This window comes from Eptesicus fuscus, chromosome 13 (assembly GCF_027574615.1).
Source record: "Eptesicus fuscus isolate TK198812 chromosome 13, DD_ASM_mEF_20220401, whole genome shotgun sequence".
NCBI lineage: Eukaryota > Metazoa > Chordata > Mammalia > Chiroptera > Vespertilionidae > Eptesicus > Eptesicus fuscus.
Window position 1 is genome coordinate 70,413,541 of NC_072485.1, and position 27,142 is coordinate 70,440,682.

At 38.5% G+C, this 27,142-nt stretch overlaps 1 protein-coding gene and 1 pseudogene across 2 annotated transcripts; both read right to left on the reverse strand.

Annotated features, from left to right (window-relative positions):
* On the reverse strand, positions 1–27,142 carry API5 (apoptosis inhibitor 5). Of its 2 annotated transcripts, none has more exons than XM_008146789.3 (14): positions 26,964–27,142; positions 21,658–21,819; positions 19,367–19,460; positions 18,711–18,776; positions 17,590–17,741; positions 16,082–16,288; positions 15,046–15,150; positions 13,201–13,290; positions 12,080–12,261; positions 10,990–11,083; positions 9,711–9,767; positions 8,986–9,062; positions 8,349–8,485; positions 1–2,134 (listed from the first exon to the last, which is right to left on the reverse strand). In XM_008146789.3, the coding sequence occupies exons 1-14, from the start codon at positions 27,030–27,032 to the stop codon at positions 2,052–2,054; spliced, it is 1,575 nt and encodes a 524-aa protein (XP_008145011.1). In that variant the 5' UTR covers positions 27,033–27,142; the 3' UTR covers positions 1–2,051. The 2 variants fall into 2 exon arrangements, with proteins under 2 accessions (XP_008145011.1, XP_008145012.1); XM_008146790.3 differs by having other exon boundaries at positions 2,046–2,129.
* LOC114233468 (small nuclear ribonucleoprotein E-like) lies at positions 11,093–11,519 on the reverse strand (annotated as a pseudogene).

Genomic DNA, 27,142 nt, shown 5'->3' on the forward strand with positions numbered 1-27,142 from the left:
AGCAATCAATAAATGTTTAATGAATATCCAAGAATCTGAAGTTATCATAATCATAACACATCAAGACACAAAACAAAATTACAAAAGGAAATTTATTTCAAAAGCATAAGGAAACATTTACTTTTGAACAATGTGATAAACAGATGTCTTGCAAAAGAAAAACAATCATGACATGAAGTTTTTCATTCAAATTTTTGAAGCAAAAGTAACCTAAGTTGTGCATTATTGCCTTAGGAAAAGGGGAACAATGAGGTGGCAAAGGAAGAAACACAGTCAACTCAATATCAAACTTAAAGTAGAGTCAATTCTGCTCAGCTTTGAGTTTAAAATTTTCTCTAAAAAAGAAAAAGAGGAAAAGCTACATTTAATGTTCAAATTTATATAACTGTAGTCCTAATACAGTTCCTATACTTGAAATGGCTTTTGGCCACCTGGTCACAGTTTTCAAATAACAATTCCAGATTCCTATGTCTGTTCAGATTCCAAGGGAGCTCAGGTTCAGCTCATTGTCTTTTGGAATGTTTAGATTATTGCCACCACTCCACAATCAAGCTGACCAATTTCTTATGCTCACTTGTATAATTCTAGACTTCAAAAAATATTTATCCCATAAACATGTGCAGTAATTCTAACAAAGGGGTTTTGTTTTTCCCCCACTATAAGGGTTAACAGTAATGAAGACACTGCCATTGGAATTACTAACTATTCCTCAAAAAATATGCCAAACTACTAGAAAATGTTATTCAGACATTGGATTTGAGTAGCAAACTTGGGGAGGGAATATTAACTGTGAAACAAAAATATATGAAACATTCAAATGCAGAGCAAAGGACCTATGCTACTAAAAATGCCCATGACATTAAACACTCCACAAACCCCCCATCTGTTTTTTAACCTAAAGATTCTATTGGCTAACTTATACAATAATTTTGATTAATAACCTGAGAAGTTAAAATCTTCAAAGTGGCAAAAGCAAACAGAGAGCATCCCTTATTATTGGTAGAACATGTTATCAAGTCACTTTTCCTGGATTGCCCTGGTTATTCAATTCCCAAAGTCTAAATTATTCTATGTCATCCTGTAGAAACCTATATGTACATCAGATTCAGTATTTTGGCTGTATTTCTCCAAAAGGGTTCGCCAAACTCATCTTTGAAAACGCAGCCTTTGTTTATTTTCAGTTTTAAATAACAATAATCATGTAAGTGCAACGGACTCAAAATCCCTCACTACTGGGAAGAAAACCTAGATAACTAGTTAATAATGGATTCAGCCTCAAAAGGGTAATCACCATGTCAAAGATTACCTGTTCCTGGAATTTTAAAAAGTGATTTACGTTGTGTAGTCAGCATGCATATATATATATACACACACATATATATCTTAGGTATGTATGTATGTATATTATACATATACATTTCTATTCAAATAGTAAGATCCCATATTCAAAAGCTTATTATCACAACATATGGAGAAGAGTTAAGTAAGCAGTGCAAAGAAGCTTACATTCTCCTAAAATGTAATACTTCTACATTTAAGTATTTTGCTCTTAGTACACTAGGTAGGAATGCTGAACCATTGCCTAGCAGCTTTATTAAAAAAAACACACAATGAAAACCAAATGTTAAAATTGACTATTACTCTTCTCTATACATTGGGGGAAAAGGACAGAGGGGAGAAGAAAATCAGTAAGCTTTCAAAACTGATCATCTTTACCAGTTATCAGAAATAGAATTTCATTATATTTTAGATTTGAATAGCTCTCAACAAATTATTAAGATGTTTAAAAGATTCACAATATGAAGTCTGAATAATGATGATATTGCAAAAACAAGATTGCGCACAAAGCATCCAAAAATATCGCTGTGGTTTTACCTTGGACACAACCATGGTCTGTTACAAAAGTAGATCATACATACAAAGGTATAAAGAACAATAAGTTTTTAGCTGAAGGCAGCAGTCCTTTTTAAGGGACATCCCCGGCAATCCAATGAGTAGTAGAATTTAAGTATATTAAGCTCATGACGATGCTGAAGAATGTGATGTCTTATTCAGTAGAGTCTTCCCCGACTACGATTTCCTCGTGCTCCCCAACCTCGGCCACCTCTACTTCCCCTGAAGGCTCCTCTCTGCTCTACGAAAAAACGAACAAGGGTTTAGGTCTTGCTCAGGACTTCATGGTACAGCAAATACAGCTCAGTGCTCTGAAGGAAGCAGTAGGCACTATAAAAGCAGCATTGGTATTCTGCTACACCATCCACAGATTTATTCTGTACATAAAACCAGGACAACATGTATATCAAAGAACATATAACAAGGTGCAAAATATAGTCATAGTTGGTACTCAATTAAATGTACCCCATTAACAAAGATGTTTCAAGGTCACAATGTTATGATAACTACTTATTAGTTCTTTATTTCAGTGCCTATCATTATCACAGATAATTAATGAAACTATAAAAATTTCTATACTTAATATGAAATTAAAAAAGCCACTGGCTTTCAAAAGTTGGTGACATAAATGCAAAATATCTTAAACTATGAATGATCAATTATGAAATATTAGGCTAGACTGACAATTTTTATTTCAAATGCGATAGGCAATTTGTTTTGGGTCATCATATTTCAAGCACCAAAACTCAAGAAAAATATAGACATAAATGCTGACAGCTTTTCTCCCTGCTTTATCAGCTATATGAGCTGCTCAGAGATGCTTCCAAAAAGTGATGATGTGTATACATATGATATTTGGGTTACTGATTATAAATTAAGCACATCTTTTGCTGAAAAATCAGTCACGTGTGTCATATGGTAGAATAAGATGTTGACTCACTAGGCAGTCTCTTTTATAGCTCCAGAGACATATTCCTGAGGAGTCTTTCCAGTAAAGAAAATTGACTGAAGTTATCAGCAAGCTTGGATTTTCATCATACATAAATTAAGAGTCTCAAATTTCTAATTCCAGAGATCAAATCTCTGCATTGAACTTTCAAACTTCCTCATTGCAGCAATATTATTAGGAGCAACAAAAAGAACCTGTGTTGCTATTTTTGGATCCATAATGTTGGATACTTGAAAAATTCCTATTAAGTCGGCACTGCAACGCATTTTTTTTTTTTTTTTTGCCATTATGGTTAGAAATATAGTTATCTTATTTGGGTGATGTTGTGATATATGTTTTTTTCCTCCAGAAACTCTGAGTTAGAAAACTAGGTCTTTCTCCAGCTTAGCCAACATTTCTAATAGAATGGGATCTGATTCAAAGTCACCTCTCATGACACATTTTTCTAAGTTGATCAGTATGCACACCATTTAAATGAAACCATCATATTTATTACCCCAGTGAACACATTCATAATATTACTAGATGTTCTGAGGGGAAGAATGCAGTGACCATGGGTCATTCAGGTAGTGTTGCAACCTATATGTAGCTATAACTCTGCATTTTTTACCAAGAATGGGCCTCATCTATTGCATGTCTGCACATTTCCCCCCACCATCCTACCTAATAAAAGGGAAGTATGCAAATAACCATCACTCCACTATGCCCATGATTGGGCCGGTGGCAGGCTGGGGGCGAGACTCGGGGTGGCCAATTGGGCTGGCGGGTGCGGGAGGACCGATGGGGCCAGCGGAAGGCGCCAGTGGCGGAACTCGGGGTGGCTGATTGCGTGGCTGCTGGCACCAGTTTTCCTTGAGCACCAGTTTTCCTCTGGCCACCCGCTGATCGGAGCGCCTCCCTATTGGAGTGCCTCTCGGGGTGGCCGATCGTGCTGGCGGGTGGCCAGAGGAAAACTGGTGCCGGCAGCCACAAGGAACTCGTGGTGGCCGATCGCGCTGGCAGGAGGCACTCCAATGGGCGGGTGGCCAGAGGAAAATTGTTGCTGGCGGAAAACTGGTGCCGGCAGCCAGGTGAAGGAAGGTCTATTGCACGAAACTTCGTGCAACGGGCTTCTAGTACTCATTATAAAACCTTAATTTGTCACCCTAACTGGTTTGGCTCAGTGGATAGAGCGTGGGCCTGCCATCTGAAGGGTCCCAGGTTCGATTCCGGTCAAGGGTATGTACCTTGGTTGCGGGCACATCCCCAGTAGGGAGTGTGCAGGAGGCAGCTGAATCGATGTTTCTAACTCTCTATCTTTTTCCCTTTCCCTTCCTCTCTGTAAAAATTCAATAAAATATATTAAAAAAAACCACACAAAAAACAAAACAAAAAAAACCCCCTTAATTTCTCAGTAAATTTAACATCAACACACTAAACATCCTCATCAATATCATTATTATTAGCTATAAGCTAATAACAGACTACTAAAACCCACCCTTTCAATTGTTTTTCAATCAATTTTAATATGAAGAACTGGGTTCCCCTAAATTGGTCGGCTATTTCTAATGACAATATTTAAATATGCTGTATGATGGCATTACTTGATCCTGTTATCTTTTCTAAACTGGCTATTTCTTTTTGATCTGCAACTGATATAGCTGTTATTATAGTACAAAGAGTCACCAAGTTTTCTTTTTGAAGGGCTTCATCCTGAGAGACCATTCTGCACTTCTATGTTTTTTCCAGTGGTTTCAAGCTTATATTACTAACTTAAAACATCACTACTCCCAGTTAAAATTATGCTATGAAAATTATTTTTATATTTTAAAAAGGTAAAAGGTAAAGGACACAAGTCACAAAATATAGAATGTTTACTACTCCCAGGTTACTGGGGAACTTTCTTCATAGGAAGGAAAACTAAACATGGGTATATTTATTTGTAAGTGATTTGATTGAAAATGCACCAGAAAGCTGAACTCAGTTGTGGAAACCAATACTATGTTCATAAATAAGTGAGACATGGACTAGTAAAACAATAAACTTGGATAAGGAAGCAAAGTCTAAATATATCTGCATGGACTCAAAGAACAATCACAAATTATGGCTCCTTCTTTATAGTGAACAAGGTTAGGCCCATGGCACACATATTATCAGATGGTAATAATGCATCTGAAAAATGCAAACCCTTAGATTGTATGTGATATTTTTTAAACTATCAACGTGAAAAACATTTTTAAAATGTTTTGTACAGTTTATTTTCTTTACAATAGACCTGTTCTATAGGGTGGGTGGTAATATTAACACTACCTGTTTCCCTAATAACACAAAAGGAATAAATTTCCCAACCCTTTAGTGTATATGACTTAAAAAAATCAACAACAATTCAGTCTTCTCTGGAAAAAATAAAACAAAGCACAAGCTTGGCTGACATAGAAAAGTAGAATTATGATGATTTTGCCAAATGTAGGTAACAAAATCTATTCTATTTTTATTTTTGAGGGATAAATGGATAGTATTTATTAACATGTTTTGTAAAATTTTAAATTCAATACAATGGAAAATTTTATTAGAAAGTATTGCAATTGGGACATTTTGCAAAATGCCCTGTTTTTTCTTGTAATGTAAATCATTTAATCCCATTATAAGAAAATTTAAAAATATAAACAAAATCTATTCTTAAAAAGACCACAAAACATTTTCCCCCTCCAATTTTGAGGCAACAATAACATCCCAGAAAAAAAGAAATGCAACATGCTTCTGATATGTAACATCTTCCTGATATGCTGTCATTTCCCCAAGGACAGGCATAAAAAAGGGGTAAAAATTCTGAGTTAGATGGCCCCACCAATTCTAATCTGTAGTACTGCAAGAATATGCATAAGCAGATAACCAACTCTCAAAAATAAAAACTAGAATTTACTCCTACTTTCTATTAAGAATCAGAGTTGAGTTTGCTTTATATTCAATTTATGACAAACCCCCAATTACAAGTTGCGCCCTATAGAAATATTAAAGTATTGTAAAGTATTGTAATACCAGACACAAAAGATAATCATTGGGCATGCTTGTTTGCCCTTTGTTAACTACAGAACTGAAGTTGTGACTCCTGGATTTTTGTCTTGGGTAAAAATGTTTTTCACGTTGATAGTTTAAAAAATATCACATACAATCTAAGGGTTTGCATTTTTCAAATGCATTATTACCATCTGATTCTCACTATCAGGCACAGGGCAGAATCCTCATGGAAATGCTGGAGTAACTGACCTGCCCAAGTGAAGTAATACAATTCTCTATGTATTGCCATAGTTCTTGATTAGGTTCATTAAGTCAAATGCCAGAATCTGACCTAATAGTTGATTTTAAAAATGGTTAATTTTAAGATATCTTATTAACTCGTAAAAGTGCCAGAGGAAAATATTTGGACAAAAGTCTAAATATGCCTAAAGTAACACAAAATCCTTTCCATTTACAAAATGCTTCCACAAATATTATTTGAAGTTGTTAAAATCTTGGTGTTACACCTATTTTTCAGGTAAGAAAAGAGGCTGAGGTGCATGTTTTCATATTATTACATAAGTAAAAGGATTCAGGGATCTTTTCCCCACTAAAGTTGCTTCAAAGAAAAAAGGCAAAAAGCGAAAATAGTATTTAGTGTTTGTTCTGCAGCAAGCCATTATCGAGGCAGCATGCAACGAATAGTGTAAGTGGCTCCACCAAGTTCCTTTCCCAGGAACTACACTCATTCAGCATCTCAGTATCAAACTGCCATAGCTTTGAACAGTATCTGTGAGCACCTGTACTCTATCTTGATTTTATGCGTACCCGAGCAAGATGTGTTCTAAAATATCAGAAAAGCCTGAGACTTTGTAAAGGTGTTATGCTTATTTTAAAACTGGATGTAATTAAGCGTTTCGATTGTGGTGAATGAAATAAAGATGCTCTGTGTTGAACCAGCCTCTGTCCACCATTTGTACTACTTACACAGAGAATGTTGAAAGCTGCTGGTTACCATAGATTCTGCTCGTATCAAAGTGATCTTTTACTTGGCATCCAGTAACAGAAAGTATACTGCTTGAGTGGGACTGATGCGTGTAAACATGGTGTGCATTTATCATCATTCCTGCTTTGACTATATGTATATTTTTATGTTTTTTTACTAGAGGCCCAGTGCATGGAATTTGTGCATGGTTAGGGTCCCTAGGGGCTGCCCGAGGGGAGGGGAGTGGGGGAAGCCTCCCTTCCCCTGGCTGCCTGCTGCTGCTGGCCCTGCCCCCTGGTCAAACTCCTGATTGAGGGGACAATTTGCATATTAGGCTTTTATTAGATAGGATGTATAATTTGGTAGGTTATTTTTTGGGTTTTGGAAGGCTCTAAAATTATTCTACATAAACATAATTGCTTCACTTCACACCATTTCGGCTTATGAAAGGTTTATAGGAATGCTCTACTTATGGATAGTTGGGGAAACTTGTACTGCAGAATTACTTCTGATTGGTAATCAAGGCCAATAACAAGTATGTTTGAGTGCTAGTATTATTAAACTAGAGGCTCAGTGCACGAATTGGTGCACATTGAAAGGAAATTAATTAGAAGAAATATTTTAGAGGCCAGGGAGGGACCAAGGGAGGTTGGCTCCAGGGTGTGTCCAGCCCGTCTCGCCCATTCCTGATCAGCCAGACCCTGGCAGCAAGCTAACCTACCAGTTGGAGCATCTGCCCCCTGGTGGTCAGTGTGTGTCATAGCAACTTGTCGGGCGGTCGACCGATCAGTTGGACACTTAGCATATTAGGCTTTTACATATATAGATGTCTTAAAACGAGATTTGTGGAGTCAATGATATTTTCGTCTATTCTTCATTGAAGGGAACTATGAGGGAATAAGTCGATGAGAAACAAACTTCACTTCTCATTCGATAGCCCTGGGAGAGAATAGATTAGTGGGCAATCCTTCTGGCACTAACAGCTGAAGCTGACAGGAGGACTGCACTCTGGACAGCAGGGAGACCACAATGGGTCACATCTTCCTTGCCAGGTGACACTTTAACATCTGACTCCATTTCTATGACTTCTCCTTTTGAAACAGTTCAGAAGACGGGAGGACAAGCAGTAGGCTGACAAGGACCAGGGGGGATCACTAACACCACATCTGCCAGAAGCTATAGCTCTATCCCTGAAGGAGAATGCACAGATTGTCTTGCCTTGAAGCTAGAACAGGGAATACCAGGAATGGATGGTTCAGGCTAATTTCATTTCTTTCTTTTTTTTTCTGTTGGCTCCTCTGAATACAAGAGGCATATTTTTCTTTTTTAAGTGCTTAGTGCTACATGCTCAGTTCAATGAGCCCACAAGAATGTGTCAAAAAGAAACAGGGTCAATTGTTTCCCCAATAGCTCTAATTCCCCAAGCTAACTCAGAAAAATCACACAAAACAGCTATAATCTGTATATAAATGATAATGAAAACCAAGTACAACACAATTTCTGTCTAATCTCTCATATTGCTTATACCCAAACGGAAACGCTCACCATAATTAAAGTTGCCCAAATTGCTGCTATATTTCCCACTAGGAGGATTATAAATCTGCCTTGCATCTCTTTTTGGTCCTGCTGGAGATTTCTTGGGTGGTGAACCAGAAGTTGTATCTTCAGTGGCTCTCTTTTGCCTATAACAGTAAAAAGAACCGCAATAAAAAAAATTGCATTAAACCAGAGGCACTTATAATTTAGCATAGTCACTCTAAAGATGATAGTCATATCAGAAAAAAGGAATAACATTCTGATGTCATCAAATTAACTGTGCCTTAGTTATGCAGACATTATCAAAAAAGATTTACAAGGCTTTAAAATAATCTAAAATACGTAGCTTCAAAGACTATATGCAAGTGACCCATTTTGTAAAACTTGTCAGAAAGTCTAGTTATGCCGCATGAGTACAAACAGGCTGAAAAATCTAGGGCTGTATTCTACCAGTTTATTTTATAAGTACTGGAATTAGATTTTATATTTTAAGTCATACTTCTAATAGTTATATTTTAACATCTTATTAAGAATCACTTAATAATGTACCATTTTGTACAGTAAATGTAACATCTGAATTCAGATTTTTATATTTGTAAATCATAAGTATTAGAACACTTAAGTTGCTTTTAAATATAATTCTTACCCAATTTCAACCTTCTGTACAGGTTTCCAGGATAATGTTACTGTGCTCTTATAAGAGGGAGGAATGTGGAAGAGATCCTGAAGAGACAAAATTAGACAAGATTTCTATGTATTTGATGGTGAGTGGAGTGGTTGGGTGGTGAGGGTAAGAAACAGAAAGACATCTTAAAGATTAATTTTAGGAAAGGAAGCTTTCTTGCTCTTGTGCTGGTGATTAAGGTCCTAAAAAATGCTGCAAGAAAAAAACTAAACAAGGACAGTTTTGTTAAAAGTTACACCCCTATTACTACCTTGCTGGTGTTGCTCAGTGGTTGAGCGTTGACCTATGAATCAGGCGGTCACATTTGGATTCCAGGTCAGGGCACATGCCTGGGGTTGTGGGCTCGATCCCCAGTGTTGGGCATGCAGGAGACAGCCAATCAATGACTCTCTCATCACTGATGTTTCTATCTCTCTCCCCCCCCGCCCTTCCTCTCTGAAGTCAATAAGAAAAGTATATATTAAAAATAATTCTTTTTTAAAAAGGTACACCTATTATTAATCCCTTGTTGTGCACAACACTCAAGAAATGGAAGCTAAGTTTTTTCTAAATGTGATTTCAAGTTTCAGGATAAAATATCAATAATAATTAAGTATTTCTCTTGCATATTTTTAAGTAGTTCAAAAGTAGAACACTACTTTTCTAGCAAGCTTGGGAGGACTGGGTAAGAAAGGAATACTTATTACCTTGATTAAAACATTGATGTTATTTGTTATTTTCAATGCAACAACTTTAATCTTGTTCTGCAAAAAGAAAAAACAAACATAATGCCAATAACTTTTACAATGCATATTCTATTACACTACTCTTTCAGAATCATTATTCCTATTTTTTTTTACTTTAAACCCGTGCAGAGATGGCAAAGAAAGCAAATAATCCTGAGAGGTTAGAAAAGTGGTCGGCAAACTCATTAGTCAACAGAGCCAAATATCAACAGTACAACGATTGAAATTTCTTTTGAGAGCCGAAAACCGACTTCTGCGCATGGGCCACGAAGTTTTAATCGCACTATACGTGCGCGCCCGCACGTGGTATTTTGTGGAAGAGCCACACTCAAGGGGCCAAAGAGCTGCATGTGGCTCGCGGGCTGCAGTTTGCCGACCACTGGGTTAGAACATTAAAGTGTTATCTACAATCTACCTGAAAAATGAGTAAGGGACAGGTCATATGCACATAGGAATTATTTAAAAAAATAATCAGTTTAAAAAACACACATCAGTTTAGCCTGGCAGGTGAGGCTTAATGGTTTAAGCATCAACCTGTGAACCACGAGGTCACATATCCACTCCTGGTCAGGGCATATGCCCAGGTTGAGGGCTTGATCCCCAATGGAGGATGTACAGGATGCATCTGATCAATGATTTTCATCATTGATTTTTCTATCTCTCTCTCCCTTTCCCTTTCTCTGTGAAATCAATAAAAATATATTTAAGAATACAATCAGTTTAAGTTAAAGATAGACATGATGAAAACTTAAAATATTTCACTAGGATTGGGATAAAGAGTGATCAAAATAGATGAAACCAGGGAACCAAATATCCCAACACAAACATAGTTTGGTATAGAATTGGCAATTTAATATTTTTCCTAATATTTTCCCCCAATTTAATATTTGGGTTTCAAAAAGATGAAATTAAAAATATGACAACCATCAATCAAATATTTAAACAATACTAGTATGTGCTGCTAATGAGACCCTAGTGAAAGATTGGTATGTATCTAAGTTTGGTAACATTTTCCACAAACATTGGAAACATTCAAGATATTGCAACGATGACAAAAATACAACTTAGCAAATAACTAAGTATGTAGACAATCTTCTAACATCGTGTATCACAACACAGACTTAGAGCACTATTTCAAATAAAGTCGCATATTACATTTCAATGTATGAATTCAGTCTGAATTGGTAATAAATGGTGGCTATTATAAAAATTTCTTTGAAATGTGACCCAGTATTCCTACCTCATCTGTTTTTAAGGCCTCGCCTGTTTTACCCTGGAGTGCCAAGCGAAGTTGTCTGATATAAACCTGCAGGCCCCGTGCAAAGTACTGCAGCCTAAAGGAAGAAGTATTTGTTAATTAGCAAATTATCACTTCAACGTTGTTTTCCTACTTCAACTTAGACAAAGGACACCTAAAAAACACAAACTGTATTGCCTTCTCAACAATTTCTGACTTCAACTAGTCATTTCTAGTTGGAGACACTTCGGAGCAGAGTAATATTAACTCCTTTTAGCATGATCCAGCCCATTTGTTTCCCTGACTGTTTTAGAATGAGTACCTTCTGTATCATCTAATATGAGGTTCATATACGTATCATAACCAACAATAGAACCCTCTATCCGAGTATTCTCTTGCTCATAAAGTCACACCTGAATCCAAGATCTATTCTGCAAATATCTGAAGATGAGGTTGATGGGCTGTACCATCACCTACAGTTTTTGGCCCTGGCCAAAGTACACCATCTTGGGAGCTGACAAAACCACACTAATCCGCTAGAGTAGTGGTTCTCAACCTTTCTAATGCCGCGACACATTAACAGCAGCAAAATTACAGTTACGAAGTAGCAATGAAAATAATTTTATGGTTGGGTGTCACCACAACATAAGGAACTGTATTAAAGGGTTGCGGCATTAGAAAGGTTGAGAACCACTGCGCTAGAGTAACTTAAGTTGCCTGCTTCTGATCAAATGTTTCATATTAAACCTCTGCTCTACCAAAGAGTAGAGGACAGTAACAGATGATACAGCAGCTAAGCATTTCAAAATTTAAGATGTAAATTTGTTAATTTGGGGTGTTAGAATGATTGGGGAACCTGCCCAAATCATAAAGCAAGTGGGGAGAGCCAGAGTCCATTTTTTGGAAAAGTTCTTTCTCCCCCATATATGACAGATGTTATATGTTTGCACCCATTTCTCTTTTGTGGCTCTTCTTTTTGTTCCAGTGGAGGAAGGCAGGGTGGGAAGAAAGCTCTTGTAAAAATGAAAAACCCAGGGAGCATCAGATAACCATCATCTTTGCCAAGGAGTGGACTACTTCAATCATACATCACCTAATTTTAAAATCTTTGAGCTTTTCTGCATTCAGTTTGGCTGTTAAGAAATCTGGAAGTTTTCGGCCCAACTGGTGGAAGCTGTACAACAAACACTCCACATAACTGAACTGCAGCTTAGGTTCTTCATTGCCAGCATTCTCCCCATTTTCTGCTTCTTCTGGAGGGAGAGGCATGTACTCCTAAGAGATGAAAATACAGAGATATTTGCAATCTGTTCTAAATAATTATAAACATATATTAAACTAATTGTAGGGCATGCTTTTACGGTAAGGTATGAAGCATTAAAACGTACCAAAATCAGAAATTTAAGTAAGATATGTCTTTTAGACCTATTGGATAAATGATCTATACTGTCAATTCTCCATATTAACCTATGTTATAGCTATTACTAAAACTAATAATGACAATGAAAGTAGCTAACATTCATTAGGCACTCAATGTAGGTGGAATTCTGAAAGCGCAGTATCTTTCCTATGGTGAAAAAATTAGTCAACCTAGGTTCAGCCTCATAAGTTGATGATCTTAACCTAATAAATTATGCTAATTCCAAAAATCTTCTTTGAATATTAGTCCATATTCTCTAAGTATTGACTCTTTTTTCATTCAAAGTACCAGCAAAGGCATTTGTTATCAGTACTATAGCACCCTAGTAGGTATTACAGATACTGGATGACTCCATTCACACTATGGACCTAATCCTTACCACTGTGTCATAACTGCTCACACCCAACAAAATAATTTGGTGACTCTGATGACTTTATCAGACGGACTATTTTATCCACAATTATGAATTAAATTTGACTTTATTTACTAGTTGCTAAACCTACCAGGCCTTGGGCAGCATCCTGAATGGTGGAATATTTTGATAAAGGGCTAGCAGAAGGCCCTACTATATAAATCCTGTATACTTTATACAAAGCATCAACAACAGAAAAAATGCCAAAGATTAAAAATAGATTTTTTTAAAAGTAGAAAACATGTGGCCTGAGCAGCTAACAGCACTTGCTAGTATTGTCTAATACTGTAACTTCAAAATCTGGCTCTCCATAATGTAGAAATTAATACTACACTACTATACTCAGGGGCTATATAGTTTTCATGGGGGAGGGGTTTCTTACCAATAACTTATCAAACAGTTTCCTTAAATTTGTTTCTAGCTTTTCCATGTCACCACAAAAGGAACTCATTTCCGCCAACAGTTTCAATACCTAAAATACACAATTCACTGTTATTAGTATTATTTTCTTGAATGAGAAAGAACTATAAGGTCAGAGAGATTATGTGACTGGTCAAATCATAATATATGTCATTTGCAGGGTAAGACCCTAAAAACCAACTCTCAGAATTTTCAACAATCAAATATAATAAGGAAAAGAATATGTATGGTATTTTCTGCTACAGGTTAATAATGATAGTGCTAAATACAATGTAAAAATGACAAATACATTAACTAACTTGACAATTTGTAGAAAAAACTGAGGAAGTACTCTTAACAGCAAATAACATGTTTTTAATCCTCATCTGAGGATATTTTTCCATTGATTTTTAGAGAGAGTGGAAGAGAGCGGGAAAGACAGAGAAATATTGATGTGAGAGAAACATCGATTGGTTGCTTCCTGCATGAGCCCTGACCAGGGCCCGAGCCCTTGACTGGAATCAAACCTGGGGACCCTTTGGTCCGCAGATCGATGCTCTATCTACTGAGCCAAATCGGGTAGGGCAGTGGTTCCCAACCTTTTTTTGGCCATGCCCCACCTATGTATCTCTAAAATCCTGATACCCGCCTGTGACAAATAATTATTATTCAAAAAGTGAACTTCTATTCACATGGAGGAAGCCTAAAAGGCCATTAGCTTGGTCTAAACAAGCATCCAAAGAACATGGCATCCATGAAAGAGAAAAATAAAAGAACGAAAGGGTAGTTGAAGTACTGGGAAAGAAATCACTAAGAAATTGTAAAAAAAACCACAAAAAAACAAACAAAAAAACACACACACAATGAAGTGATATGAAAAATTAGCAAATAAAGTTTCAAAACATATAATACAGAACTGAAATGCATAAATATGTCACAATATATATTTATATACTGTATTTGAGGCCCCTAGAACCATAAGAAATGCAAAAAATTCACTGTTAATAACCATCTCGAATTGCCCCCCTTAAAAATCAAATTGCCCTCCTGTGGGGTGTGTGCCCCACATTGGGAACCACCCAGCTAGGGGTTAGCAGCAAATAACTATTTACTAACACTTAGAGAGGGCCTCATTTGCTATTAAAATTTAGTCTCTGGTATTTGCCACTATTCTTGAGGTTCATCTTTGCTTTATTCAATCCAGTCTGATAAGCCAAACCGAGAACATTTGAAGCAAACTACAGTGTACAGTGAGTCTTCTCTACCCCAAAGACCTATGAGGGAAATACATTTCCATATTTCAGTTTGATTCAACAATCATCAAGTGCCTTTCAGAATCAGGCACTAGATTCTAGGGATACAGAGATGAATATGGTTAAATGTGGGGAGATAAGTAAATGTAAAGTATTACACATGCTGTGAAAAAATGTATATAAACATTGAAGCTGAGATACAAAGGAGCGAGATGGAGTAATCAATTCTATTGGAGAAAGGATAAAGGATATTTTGTGTTAATCCAGCTTAAATCTGGCTCTATCAGTTGAGGATAGAGATGGGAACTATCATTAGTTAAATACCTTATTTAAAAGTATTAAGGCTACAAAGGTAGAGACTGACTACAATGACAACTACAAGCAGTGCTTTCCCATTACAACAACCTTTAAGTGAATTCATAAATCATTCCTATGTAATTCATCCTAGGACAGATTACTTGCTAGTCATCACCAGACCTCTATTGTCTTAGAAATCGGATTTAAGTTAGTGGTTTATATTTTTATTAAAATAGGAGAATGGCTTTTCAGTACCAGAAGGAGAAATCTTCTCTTACCTCCAACTGTATATCAAGACCCTCCACTGGAGTAGTTAAGGAGCTGAGGTTAGGTAGAACCTGCTCACAGAAGTAAGTCACAAACCTTGTGGAATGCACATTTTTCTGTAAAAAACAAAAAATACTGAGTTGTCAAAAAAGGGAGACATATTCTCTCAAATACAACAGTAGAATGTCATTCCCCAAATGCTAACTGAGCACTACAGCATCAAGCACTGTGGCTACAAATACAATGCAGTGCACACCCCGGAGCACCCCAGAAATAAATCTTTGTTTTTTTAAATCCTCACCCGAGGATATGTTTTTATTGATTTTTTTTTTTTGGGGGGGGGGGCAATGCAAGAAACATCGATTGGTTGCCTCCTGTACGAGCCCCGACCAGGATCTAACCAGCAATCCTTTGGTACACAGAATGATGCTCCAACCAACTGAGCCACTCGGGCAGGGCAACATCTACACATCTTTTAACTGTTGCAAATTTTGGGGAAGATTTTAGTGTTGAATTTCAGATTATACATTTTCATAAAGGATAGATCCTTTAAACTTTCTTTTTAAATTATGGTATGCACATCCCAGAACACTGATGGCTAGAAATAGCACAAAGCCAGAGATAAAGAGCATATATACTTAGAACAACAATCTGTTAGAATTTTTAAGAAAAAAGGTTAAATTACTAAAGCAACTATTTTAGAAACTCAGCCAAATTATAATTTATGATGCAAAATTCTCAAGACTTTAAAAAAGTCTCTTAGAAAGACTTTAAAGAAACTTCTTACCACTTTGGTCTCTCACCAAACCTACTCAAGCCCCCATAAACTAAATATTGATTCCACTATATAGGAACCAGGAGGTCACATTTGGATTCCAGGTCAGGGCACATGCCCGGGGTTGTGGGCTCGATCCCCAGTGTGGAGTGATCACTGATGTTTCTATCTCTCCCTCCCTCTCCCAAATCAATAAAAATATAGTTAGAAAAAGAAGAAATATAAGCTAACAGAGTAATAAAAATAGCATCTATGTAAAACAAAGAGCTCACAGAGAAGAGGGGTACCGCCTGCCGAGTGCACTGTAAGAGCCTGTCCACACAGTCGGGATCTGACGGGTTGAAGGTTTGTTCCAGGTCAGCCTGTTCAGCCACCAACTCTACAAGTTGCTGCCTTCCACTCACTGTCTGTAAGCTCTTTAACCCAGACAGTATCTTCATGAACAGGACAAATTCTTCACCAGTCACATCTTCTAGGACCTGGAAAGAGATAGTAATTAAAATTAAGTGTCTTTACCACTTGAATGGAAAAGATCAATATTAAAGTGTAACATTTATTTCAGTTACTAAAGTCAGTTTGCTCTTAATGTTTCTGAAATACTAATGAGAGTATAACTTCTAGCTTCAGTCAATTTAACTTCAGAGTAGAACATTATTATCAATACTAGAGGCCCGATGCACGAAATTCGTGCAAGAGTAGGCTTTCCTTCCCCCAGCTGCTGGCACTAGCTTCCCTCTGGCACCTGGGACCTGGGCTTCCCTCTGGCCGCAGGCAGGTACCCAGGCTTCCCTTGAAGCCCCAGCTTCATCCGGAAGGATGTCCAGTCTAATTAGCATATTACACTTCTATTATTATAGATGGGACACAATGTTGTCTCCAAGGCGGCAAATTTGGTTCTTGGAAAATTTTAATTTATGTCTAAAGCACAAATTTACATACAGTAAATAAAAAGATATACAGTATATCTGTGGCATTAAAAATGCCTGGAAGAGTAGTGAAGGAAAAAATAAGTCTAAAAAGGCTCTTTTGGGAGTGACAGCAAAATAGAGATTGAGAAATTATGTAGTAAATCAGATGCAGTTTCCTATATTTAAAAGCAGCCTCATTCACACTAATGTGGTAATTGGATACAAAATAGAAGACCTATTCCACCAGATTATTAGTTGGAGCATAGGTAAAATACGCTGACACTCCCAGCTGAATAACTGCTCCTTTCTCTCTCACTGAAGAAATCTTATTAGTAAGCAAGTGAACTTTGGAATTTTCCTAAACATATAAAAAAGTAAATTATTCCCAAACTTTTGCATTTCATAAGTGAAAATTACTTGTGACACATCTTGATAATCTCAGCATCTATACTTATGCTAGATCTGGGGGCACGAAGAGCTTAGTGTGCCATGGGGTAGGACAAAAAAAAAAATAGGTCATTTCAATGTGATTACATTTTTATTTTGAAACTATCCAGAATACTGAGAGATCAACCTAAGACGGGTGGGAATTAGATAAAATTTCCTGAAGGAGTTGATCTGTAGACTCCTGGAATATGCATAAATTTTGAGGTTAGCAACCACAAAGGATTTAAATGTGATCACATCCCTTTAAATTAACACGCATTCATCATTATAAGCAAGCAAAATGCAAAATACAATATAAGAAAAACTTGAAGTTCTACAATGGTTCTAATGGGATATGTCATTTTATATACATTGATGAATACTGCTAAGTTCAAATATGTGCTTTTGTTTTAGAGACGTTCTATTAAATGATGACTGAAGCTTACCTTTTTGGATTCTGTTAGTATAAGTTCCTCTACTTCCTTTGTTAAGACTTCATCTGGTAAAGTCTTAAGTTTTGTAGAAAGGAATTTGATTGCTCGTTCTCTAACAATGTCTTCTCCTTGAAGGATTTGGCTGAATAAGCCACCTAAAGTCCCTGCAACATAAAATAGTTTTGTGTAGCAAGTTAATTCTATATCATAATGAAGTTTTTAAATATAACTCAGTTTACAGTATTTCTTCTCAAGTGAGTTAACAAACATCCTGAGTATCACTGATACTGGTTAAATTAGTATGAAGCTTTTAGAGCTCCAACTGTAAGAGTGATCACATGCTTTCTTCATGAATTCAGAGTTAGACTAGCATGACTTACCCTTTTTAAAAAAAATAACATATTTATATTGATTTCAGAGAGGAAGGGAGAGGGAGAAACATCAATGATAAGAGAGAATCATTGATGAGCTGCCTCCTGCACACCCCCTACTGGGGAAATGAACCTGAAACCCAGGCATATGCCCTGACCTCCTGGTTCATAGTGACACTCAACCACTGAGCCACACCAGGTGGGCTTATCATTACTAACCCTATATAATAAAGATGTAATATGCAAATGGTTGGTCATGGCGTAATGACTGGATCAGGGATCAGGAGGGTGGGGCAGTGAGCTACAAGAGGGCAGCAGAGAGCTACAGGAGGGGGCAGGGCAGCAAGCTATGGGGGGTGGGGTGGGGCAGAGGAAGCTACAGGAGGGCGGCAGCAAGCTACTGGCTATAAGTGGGCAGCAGAGGGCTACAGGAGGGGGCAGGGCAGCAAGCTATGGGGGAATGGGGGGAGCAACAGGAGGGTGAGGCAGCGGGCAGAGAGCTACTGGCGAACAGATTCATGCGCAGGGCTACTAGTAATAAATAAAACTCAGGCATTTTGGAACTGCTTTTGCAATTATTTCTGCTGGGTTTTCGACTCAAACCTCTTGAGCTAAATAGCTTTTTAAAAAGAACACTTAATATATTTATGAAATAGATATGTGGGTGAATTCCAGACTTTATCCTTTATGAACTGTGCCAAACTCCCCAATTTTTAAGACATAAGACTAAGAAGAACAATTCAGAACAAGAAGTGGCCTTACCTTTTGCATCCATCTTAAATATACTTAACAGGGCATTGTTCACTAAGTTAAATTCTGCAGAGTCATCTATAAAGAGAAAAAGTGGCACAATGCATAAAATAAGTAAAAAATATCATCTGCTTCATTTTCAAACATAAGATTCAACATAGACTCTCATGGATTACATTGAGACACATAATTTAAGTAATTTTCTTAAGTACTGAGAAAATACATCTTCCTTAAAAAGGTAGAGAACCTGATATAGCATGCCTGGAAAGGTTTTATATTAAGATAGTACAATTATGAAACTATAGGAAACTGGAAGGGAGGGGATCATGATGCATCAAAATCCCCCAAAGAATCTAGTAATTTTGACTTTATAAGTAGAACTAAACACAAAACAACACTAGAAATTAGATAATCACAAGTCATTAAGTTTCAAACTATTAAATACAAGAGAATTTTATTTTTAAAAGCTAAAAACAGAGTCATTTCAGAGAGAAGTTACATATATTTAAACTGCAGATTTAAATACTATTATTTAAATAAATTTATTTATATCTTTGTCTTAAATCTTTATTGTTGCAAGTATTACATATGTTCCCCTCCCTGCCCATTGACCCCTTATAGCCTGGAGAAGTTATATTCATTAAAAGGATAATGTTACTATTCCTTACCTGTTTGCAAAAGTTGGGTTAGAATATCTGCCACTCGGGGAAGATTTTCTCCAGTGGCAAATTGAGGAAGCTCTTTAATTGCTTGCCGTCGAATCTGGATATAATTTCAAACAAAAATTTAACCAAATACTATCATCAACAAAAACAACAAACCCAATCTTTAAAGAAAACTAAAACCACAGAAAAACCATAACTAGGGGGCAGATGAGTCATAAAAATATAAAACATGAAAATTCTAGCAGTTTCAGAAATAATTTGCTTCAATTTAACATTCAAGCTTCACAGAATAACTAAAATAAAATGTGGTGGGAAGAGACATTAAATATGATTGTCTGACTGGAGTAGACAGATTTGAGATTATAAACCATGGTTTATATATATTGACTAGAGGCCTGGTGCACGAAATTCGTGCACGGAGGGGGGTTGTCCCTCAGCTCAGCCTGTACCCTCTCCAATCTGGGACCCCTCAAGGGCAGTCGGACATCCCTCTCACAATCCAGGAAGGCTGGCTCCCAACTGTTTGCCTGCCTGACTTCCTGATTGACCCTAACCGCTTCTGCCTGCCAGCCTGATCACCCCCTAACCACTCTGCTGCCAGCCTGTTTGCCCCAAACTTCCCTCCTCTGCCGGCCTGGTCACCCTTAACGGCCCTCTCCTGCAGGGTTGATCACCTCCAACTTCCTTCCCTTGCAGGCCTGGTCCTTCTCAACTGCCCTCCCTTGCAGGCCAGGTGCCTCCCAACTGCCCTCTCCTGCTGGCCATCTTGTGGTGATCATCTTGTGTCCACATGGGGCAGGATCTTTGACCACATGGGGGCAGCTATATTGTGTGTTGCAGTGATGATCAATCTGCATAGTACTCTTTTATTAGATAGGATAGAGGCCTGGTACAGGGGTGGGGGCCAGCTGGTTTGCCCTGAAGGGTGTCCCGGATCAGGTGGGGGTTCCCTTGGGGCGTGGGGCGGCCTGAGCGAGGGGCCTGTGGTGGTTTGCAGGCGGGCCATGACCCCTGGCAACGCAAGCGGAGGCCCTGGTATCTGGAATTTATTTTCCTTCTGCAAGTGAAACTTTGTAGCCTGGAGCAGAGCCAAGCCTGGGGCTCCCTCCGAGGCCCGAAGCCATTTGTGTTGGGGTTATAATTGAAACTTTGTTGCCTTAAGCAGGTGGCTCGGCCAGGGTGTGCAGAAAGCTTTGCTTCCCCTGTTGCCGGGGGCAACCCTGGCCTGCTCTCTCAAGCTCCATTCTGCCGCCATTTGTTTGAATTTGTTTACCTACTATAATTGAAACTTTGTAGCTTGAGTGGAGGCTTAGGCCTGGCAAGGGCAGGCGGAAAGCTTGGCTTCCTCTGTTACCTAGGAAACCTTGCTCTCTGTGGCTGTAGCCATCTTGGTTTGGGTTAATTTGCATGCTCGCTCTGATTGGATGGTGGGCGTGGCTTGTGGGGGTGTAGGAGGTATGGTCAATTTGCATATTTGTCTATTATTAGGTAGGATTATTAGGTAGGATATATTATTAGGTAGGATTATACACAACTGTTGTGTTTTTTTTTAGGGCACATAATATGTATCCCTTAAGAAAGCCTACAGTGGCAATGTCATATCTTGTTACTATTTACTTTCCAATATTCAGTATTGACTACTTAATACACATTTGTGAATATTTTGTGTATTTCACTCCAAATATGTGGTCTTGGCTTATTTAGTTTAACCTAAAAATGTATGGGAGTTACAGCTAGCAAATTCTGCATGAAATGTTAATTCACAAATTTCATTTGAAAGTCATGAGTAGCTGAAAATTCTCAGGAAACTATATCAGCAGGCAGAAATGCTAAAGGCTAATTCTTCTTATTCTAGTTACCATACAATTATTACACATATCAAATATTTTTCTGCTATGAAAAATATTTAGGGTTGTTGAAACTATGTTTTATGATGTAATACTACTAATACTTTAAATATCTAAGGTAAGCATAAATTGATTGAAAACTAACATTAGCCTGATTTCATATGCACAGTGTATAATGATTTATAAAATAATGGCCACAACCCATTTTTAACGAATAAGCAAAACAAAGTATCTTGTAATTCTATGCATTTTTCAGTTGAATGGTGGTGAAAGAGCAAATATATTTTCTCAAATGTAGAGAAATAGTCTGACATTGTGCCAAGCCATATTGCAGTATTTTTTTGGTCACTGATATGATTGGTACTTAATTATAGTAACTACGCACATACAATGTCTGGAAATGGTAACATCTGAAAACTTGTTGAAAAGCATCAATCATAAACTTACTGATACATCTTCATCCTCACAGAGGTCTAACTGTGCATTGATAGCAGAATCAGCCAATTCTGGAAAATGCTTAAAGAATTTTGGAATAAACTGAGCTGCTAATCTTTTTTCCTTGGTACCACCTTTCACACCATCCAATATCACTTGATAGGCATCTTTATGCTGAAAGAATAAAGCAGAAAAGAAACACAATTTTGAATGATGAAAAGCTAAACAAACTTGTTTGAATCTAAATTAGTAAAATTTTACAAAGGCTAAGCTTAGAAATAGGGCTTATTTTGGAGTGTTACTGCTTAAAATGGACACCTACCTTCCTACCATCTGTTCCCTGCCCCCTGCCCACGAGTTATTTTGTGAGTAGGGAAAGAGAGAAGGATGACTCTAATTTTAAGTGGAAAAAGCAACTAAGCTTGTTGATGTACCAACACTTCTTCATTCTAGTGATTACTGACCCCAGCCTGTGACTGTATCATGCTTTAAAAATTGTAATGAATGTGGTAGAATCCTCAAAGAATTGTGTTACATGTATTTAAATATATTTGTTTCCAATTGGCACTTTAAAGCAGGTGAAGAGAATACATTCCTGAAATTAAGCAATACCACAAAGGTTAGAAAGCTTTACTTTGCCTCATATTTTAGAATATGAAAATGATCATTCTATATAGCCAGCCAATTTTGGATTAAGAAAGATTCTAATGTCACGTATTTAACTTTTTATTAGAATAATACATTCAAAGCTCATCTGTTTCCTTAAAAAACAAAAATTTCAGAAGTGCCCTCCTTCAGATACTCATGTCAACTAGTTCTGAATCCTCCTATATCCCTGCCTCCAAACCAGTCCTTTCAATAAATGACAATGACCAACCTGGCAAGAACAGTAACAAATATGGAGACTATAGCTGTATCTCCTGTTTGGACATCAGGATAAAACTTTTAAATTACTAGAAAACTTTCACCCTTAAACATTATAATAATGATACCAAATGTATAAACAGCATAGTGTTTACTCTGTATAAGGCAATTCGCTAAGTGCTTTAGATATGTGAGCATACTTCAGGCCATCAAGAGGGGAATAACTAATAAATATCCAATGAATTATAGAATCACCAAAAATTTAATTAAATAAAGCAGGATGCAGTTACTGAGTTACAGTAGAATCTCAATTAAGGACATTCCCTTATTAAATACTCAGAAATAAAGTGTTCTATGTATCGAAAGGTTAGGTCATATATTGCCAACCTACTTAAAAAACACATTCTAAAAATCAGTTCTAAAAAAACATATATTCCATAAAAAAAGATACCAAAAGAATGCTATTTCATGAAATATAAGTCAGTAAAGTTTGTCCTCTTCCACCCTGAAAAGCCAGTGTATCCCTGTGAAAGGATCTAATCTTAGAAAACCCTAAGTGTCAGTCCCTTAACAGGTGTTTGTATTTTGTTTTGTTTTTTAAACTTTAAAAAAAGTTGACTACATCAAATTAAGTATTTACACTTTAACATTAAATAAATTCATAAACATCTGAAGCACAATTTAAAATAATGACGGCCACAGCTCTATTATGGCTGGTCAGAAGCCCTGGGCAGAGCCCAGTGGAAAGGGGGTCAGAGGTAAAGGCACACACAGCAGGGGAAGGAGGACTGAAGGGGCGGCAGATCAGAATGGGGAAAGGAAGGCTGAGTAAGTAGGTGGAACACAGGAGCTACAAGAGGAAAGGTGACAGATGGACTGGAAGGTTTTGAGGTATTAAATAATGCTTCATTTAGAATTTATCAATCACAGTTTGCTTATCAGAAAATACATGTGCATGGACTGAGTGGACTGCCACAGTTCAAACCCGTTTTATTCAAGGGACAATTGTAAAAGGATGCAACCCTTAACTCTAAGAGTTTTTACAATTTAGTAAGGGAATAAGAAAAGTCCTCACATGAAATAAAATACAAATCTGAAGTACTATAAATGAATACACAGTGCCAAGGAGGTTAAAAAAGAGAAAGATGTGATCTGCTTGAGGAAAATTAGCTGACAAAACCTCGGAGAACTTACTTAGTATTGACAGTAGTGCCAAGCGCACTCCCTCAGTGAGGCAGCAACGTGAGCAACTGTGGTTCTCAACTCTTTGTCCAAGGGTGAAAACCACAATAAAAGTCAGAAGGGAGGTCTAGACTAAGAAACTCAAATATGGTCTCAGAAGTGTCCAGATAGGTATCTATCAGGAGACTTGAGTCTTTTTTTTTTTTAAAAATATTTTTATTGATTTCAGAGAGGAAGGGAGAGGGAGAGAGAGAGAGAAAAAAAATCAATGATAAGAGAGAATCATTGACCAGCTGCCTTCTGCACGTCCCCAACTGGGGACTGAGCCCAAAACCTGAGCATGTGCCCTTCACCGGAATCCAACTTGGGACCCTTCAGTCCGCAGTCCGGCGCTCTATCCACTGAGCCAAATCAGCTAGGGTGAGGAAACTTAAGTCTTGACTGTAAATCTAAGTTAACATGAAAATCAGGCTTTGCTTCACTATGAAAAATTTTTTCTCTCCTTAAAGAAAAAAAGGCAAGCAGTGTCCCTTCCATTAAGTTGGCTCTTGCTTTTGTTAAAATTCACCAGCAGAATCCTAAAACCCACCCTTCTTTTTGGCTGAAGTTTTAGAGATTTTTTTCTAAAAGGGACGACGTATTACACAAGAGAGAATTTGTGAGCATTATGGTTTAGTTGAGCTTTAGGTCCCTCAGAATTCACTTCATTATGCAGAGGTCTTTTTGTCTTAAGCAGTTGCTTGACAGCTGTCATTACAGTATCATGAAGGTCCTGATCTCCCATCATCAGGGAACTGTGCTAAAATTTTATTGCCCAGCACAGTGTCTGCTACATGGTAGGCACTCAAATGTACTGAATAAATTAAATCATGGGCCCTCAGTGAAGTCTGCAGGAAAGATGCCTTTTCTGCTTTTCACAAACTTATGGCTCCTAAGCACTCTTCCTAATTTAAAAGCAGATTTTTGCTTTGAGGAAGACATTTTTGACCTCTTGAGGGAGATCAATCTAATCTGGTAGTATTTATAATTAAAGATGCCATGATGGGAATGCAAGCAATTCTCAATTATCCATAATACTGCACAGATAAATTCTAGTTTGGCTTTCATTTGCCCTATCGTACACTGTAAATAGGTGGCTGTCAACCGTTTTTCTACTCCAGCAAAAGGGTGGGAATAGCCAAGATCTGGAAAAAGTCCCATCAGTGCATGAGTGGATAAAAAAGCTGCAGCACATTTGTACCATGACTACTACATAGCTGTAAAAAAGGAACTCTTAAAGTTTGCAATAGCGTGGATGAATCTGGAGAGCAGATTATGCTAAGTGAAATAAGCCAGTCAGAGAAAGACAAAATACCGTATGATCTCACTAATGGGTGGAATCTAATAAACAAAATAAACTGACAAACAACATGGAATTGGGAGCCGGAGGAGGTGAGTGGGTGATTGGATAAAGAAGGTGAAGGGATTAGCTAAAAAAAAAAATATACAAATACCATGGACACGGATAATAGTGGGGTGAAGACCAAGGGATAGGAGGTGGGAGTGGGTGGAAATGGGCAAGTGCAATAATCAGCACTGCAAAATTAAAAAAAATGAAGGTGGAAATATGGGACATCACTATGCATATGATTTCAAAGTTTCCCTACAAGATTCCTAATCCACCTCTTTGGGAGAGCATCATATGCAAACCCACTGAGAATCACTGTTGTAGCTTCTACCCTTCCCTCTGCTGATGTACAATTTTAAGTAGAACAATCCTATCTAATAAAGAGGGAATTATGCTAGTTAGACTGGACGTCCTTCTGGACGACCTTCCGAAAAAAGCGGGGGCTGTGAGGGAAGCCCGGGTACAGGGTGCCTGCTGGCAGCCCAGCCAGGGAAGGAAGGCTTACTCTTGCACGAATTTCACGAATCGGGCCTCTAGTTTTCTATAATCTTCCCCAACTCAGCCACAATGAATGAGAATATCTTCACTACTACTTCTTTCTAGGAACAACAACAAAATCGAACTATGATTGACCAGTTTTTCCCACATTGTCTTATTAGGCAGACAGTTTCTCCTCCACAGCAGATCTATAACCCACACCTTACATTCATCTACAACAGGCAGCTTATATTTCTCATTAGTGACGTCAAAATTCCCTACTGAAGAGGGAGGTATGTAGGGAAGGAAAATCATGATACTTGAAACTGTCTATTTACAATTCCTGATTAAGCTCAAATAAGGTTCCAACATTTCCCCCTCTTCGGCTCAGAAATGACACATGTCCAGAGAAGGGACCGGGAGGGGGCAGTACCACCGCTTAGCTAACGTGAGCAGCTCTAGGATCGTCCACTTCCTACTTCCAGCAGAAGAATCCCATGAAGTTCTAAGCACTGAAAATACAGATGGCATGGGATTTCGGACAAAAACGGTCAAGATCACCCTCCGGGAGAACCTGGTTCTTTTCCCAACAAAACACAGGCACACGCACAGCTAGCAACTCCTCAACGTCCCCGCCCCCGGGGCTGGGAAACTCACAAAGAGGCCACGGCCGGTGCGGACAACCGCACTCCTCCAACTGCGTCGGGGCAAGCGCTGCAGACAGACCTGCTGCCCGACACCTCTATTTATAACGCTGCACTCTCCTCCCCCCTCCCACGGCCCTGCTACATTTTACAACCCTTTTCATTAAAAAAGTAAAATAAAACCTATCTTCCTTATTGATTTATCGCTAGTCTCCCTCTTTAAGAAGACATCCCGGCAGAGCGCCGGTCAGTCCATCTTGTACTTGCAGCGCCCGGCACAGCGAGCGTCCCGGTGGGTGGTAGGCGCTCAAATCAGGTCCCGAATAAATGAAATCCCAAGCCCTCACTCAAGTCCGGGCGAAAGGCTCATTTTCTTTCTTTTTTGCCCCCTACAAACTTCTGTCTCCTAAGTGAAGAGCAGGTTTTTAGCTCAAGAAAGACATGTCTGACCTCTCGAGAACTCTCCATCTAGTCTTTGGAGGGACTGAACTCCACCGGGAAGGAGGAGGAAGACGGGCTCGGGAGGCTGAGTTAGAAAGCGCCACGGGGTTAGGAAAGGCTGCCCCGGGGAGGCGGAGGGGGGGCCGCGCTCGTCCTGGGGACGCCGGGGTCCACACTCCCAGACCGGGGCCCACCGCGACGAAACAGCCGGCGCGGCCGGGCGCTCGCGGGGCAGCGCAGCGCGGTCCCCCCCGCCCCGGCCCGGGGAGCGCTCCCGAAAGGCCGCGGAGCGCAGGGCCCTGCAGGCCGCTCGGGGAACCTACCTGGCCCACTTGCTCCGTGGCATCGGCTAGGATGCCATAGTTGCGGTAGAGCTCCTCCACCGTCGGCATGGCGAGCGACAAGCCGAGGGCTCGCTCCTGCGGTCGTCGTTGTCCTCGCCGGCTCCACCGCCGCCCCCGAAGTCCCAGCCCCAAGCCCGCGAGCCGCACTATGAAGCCTC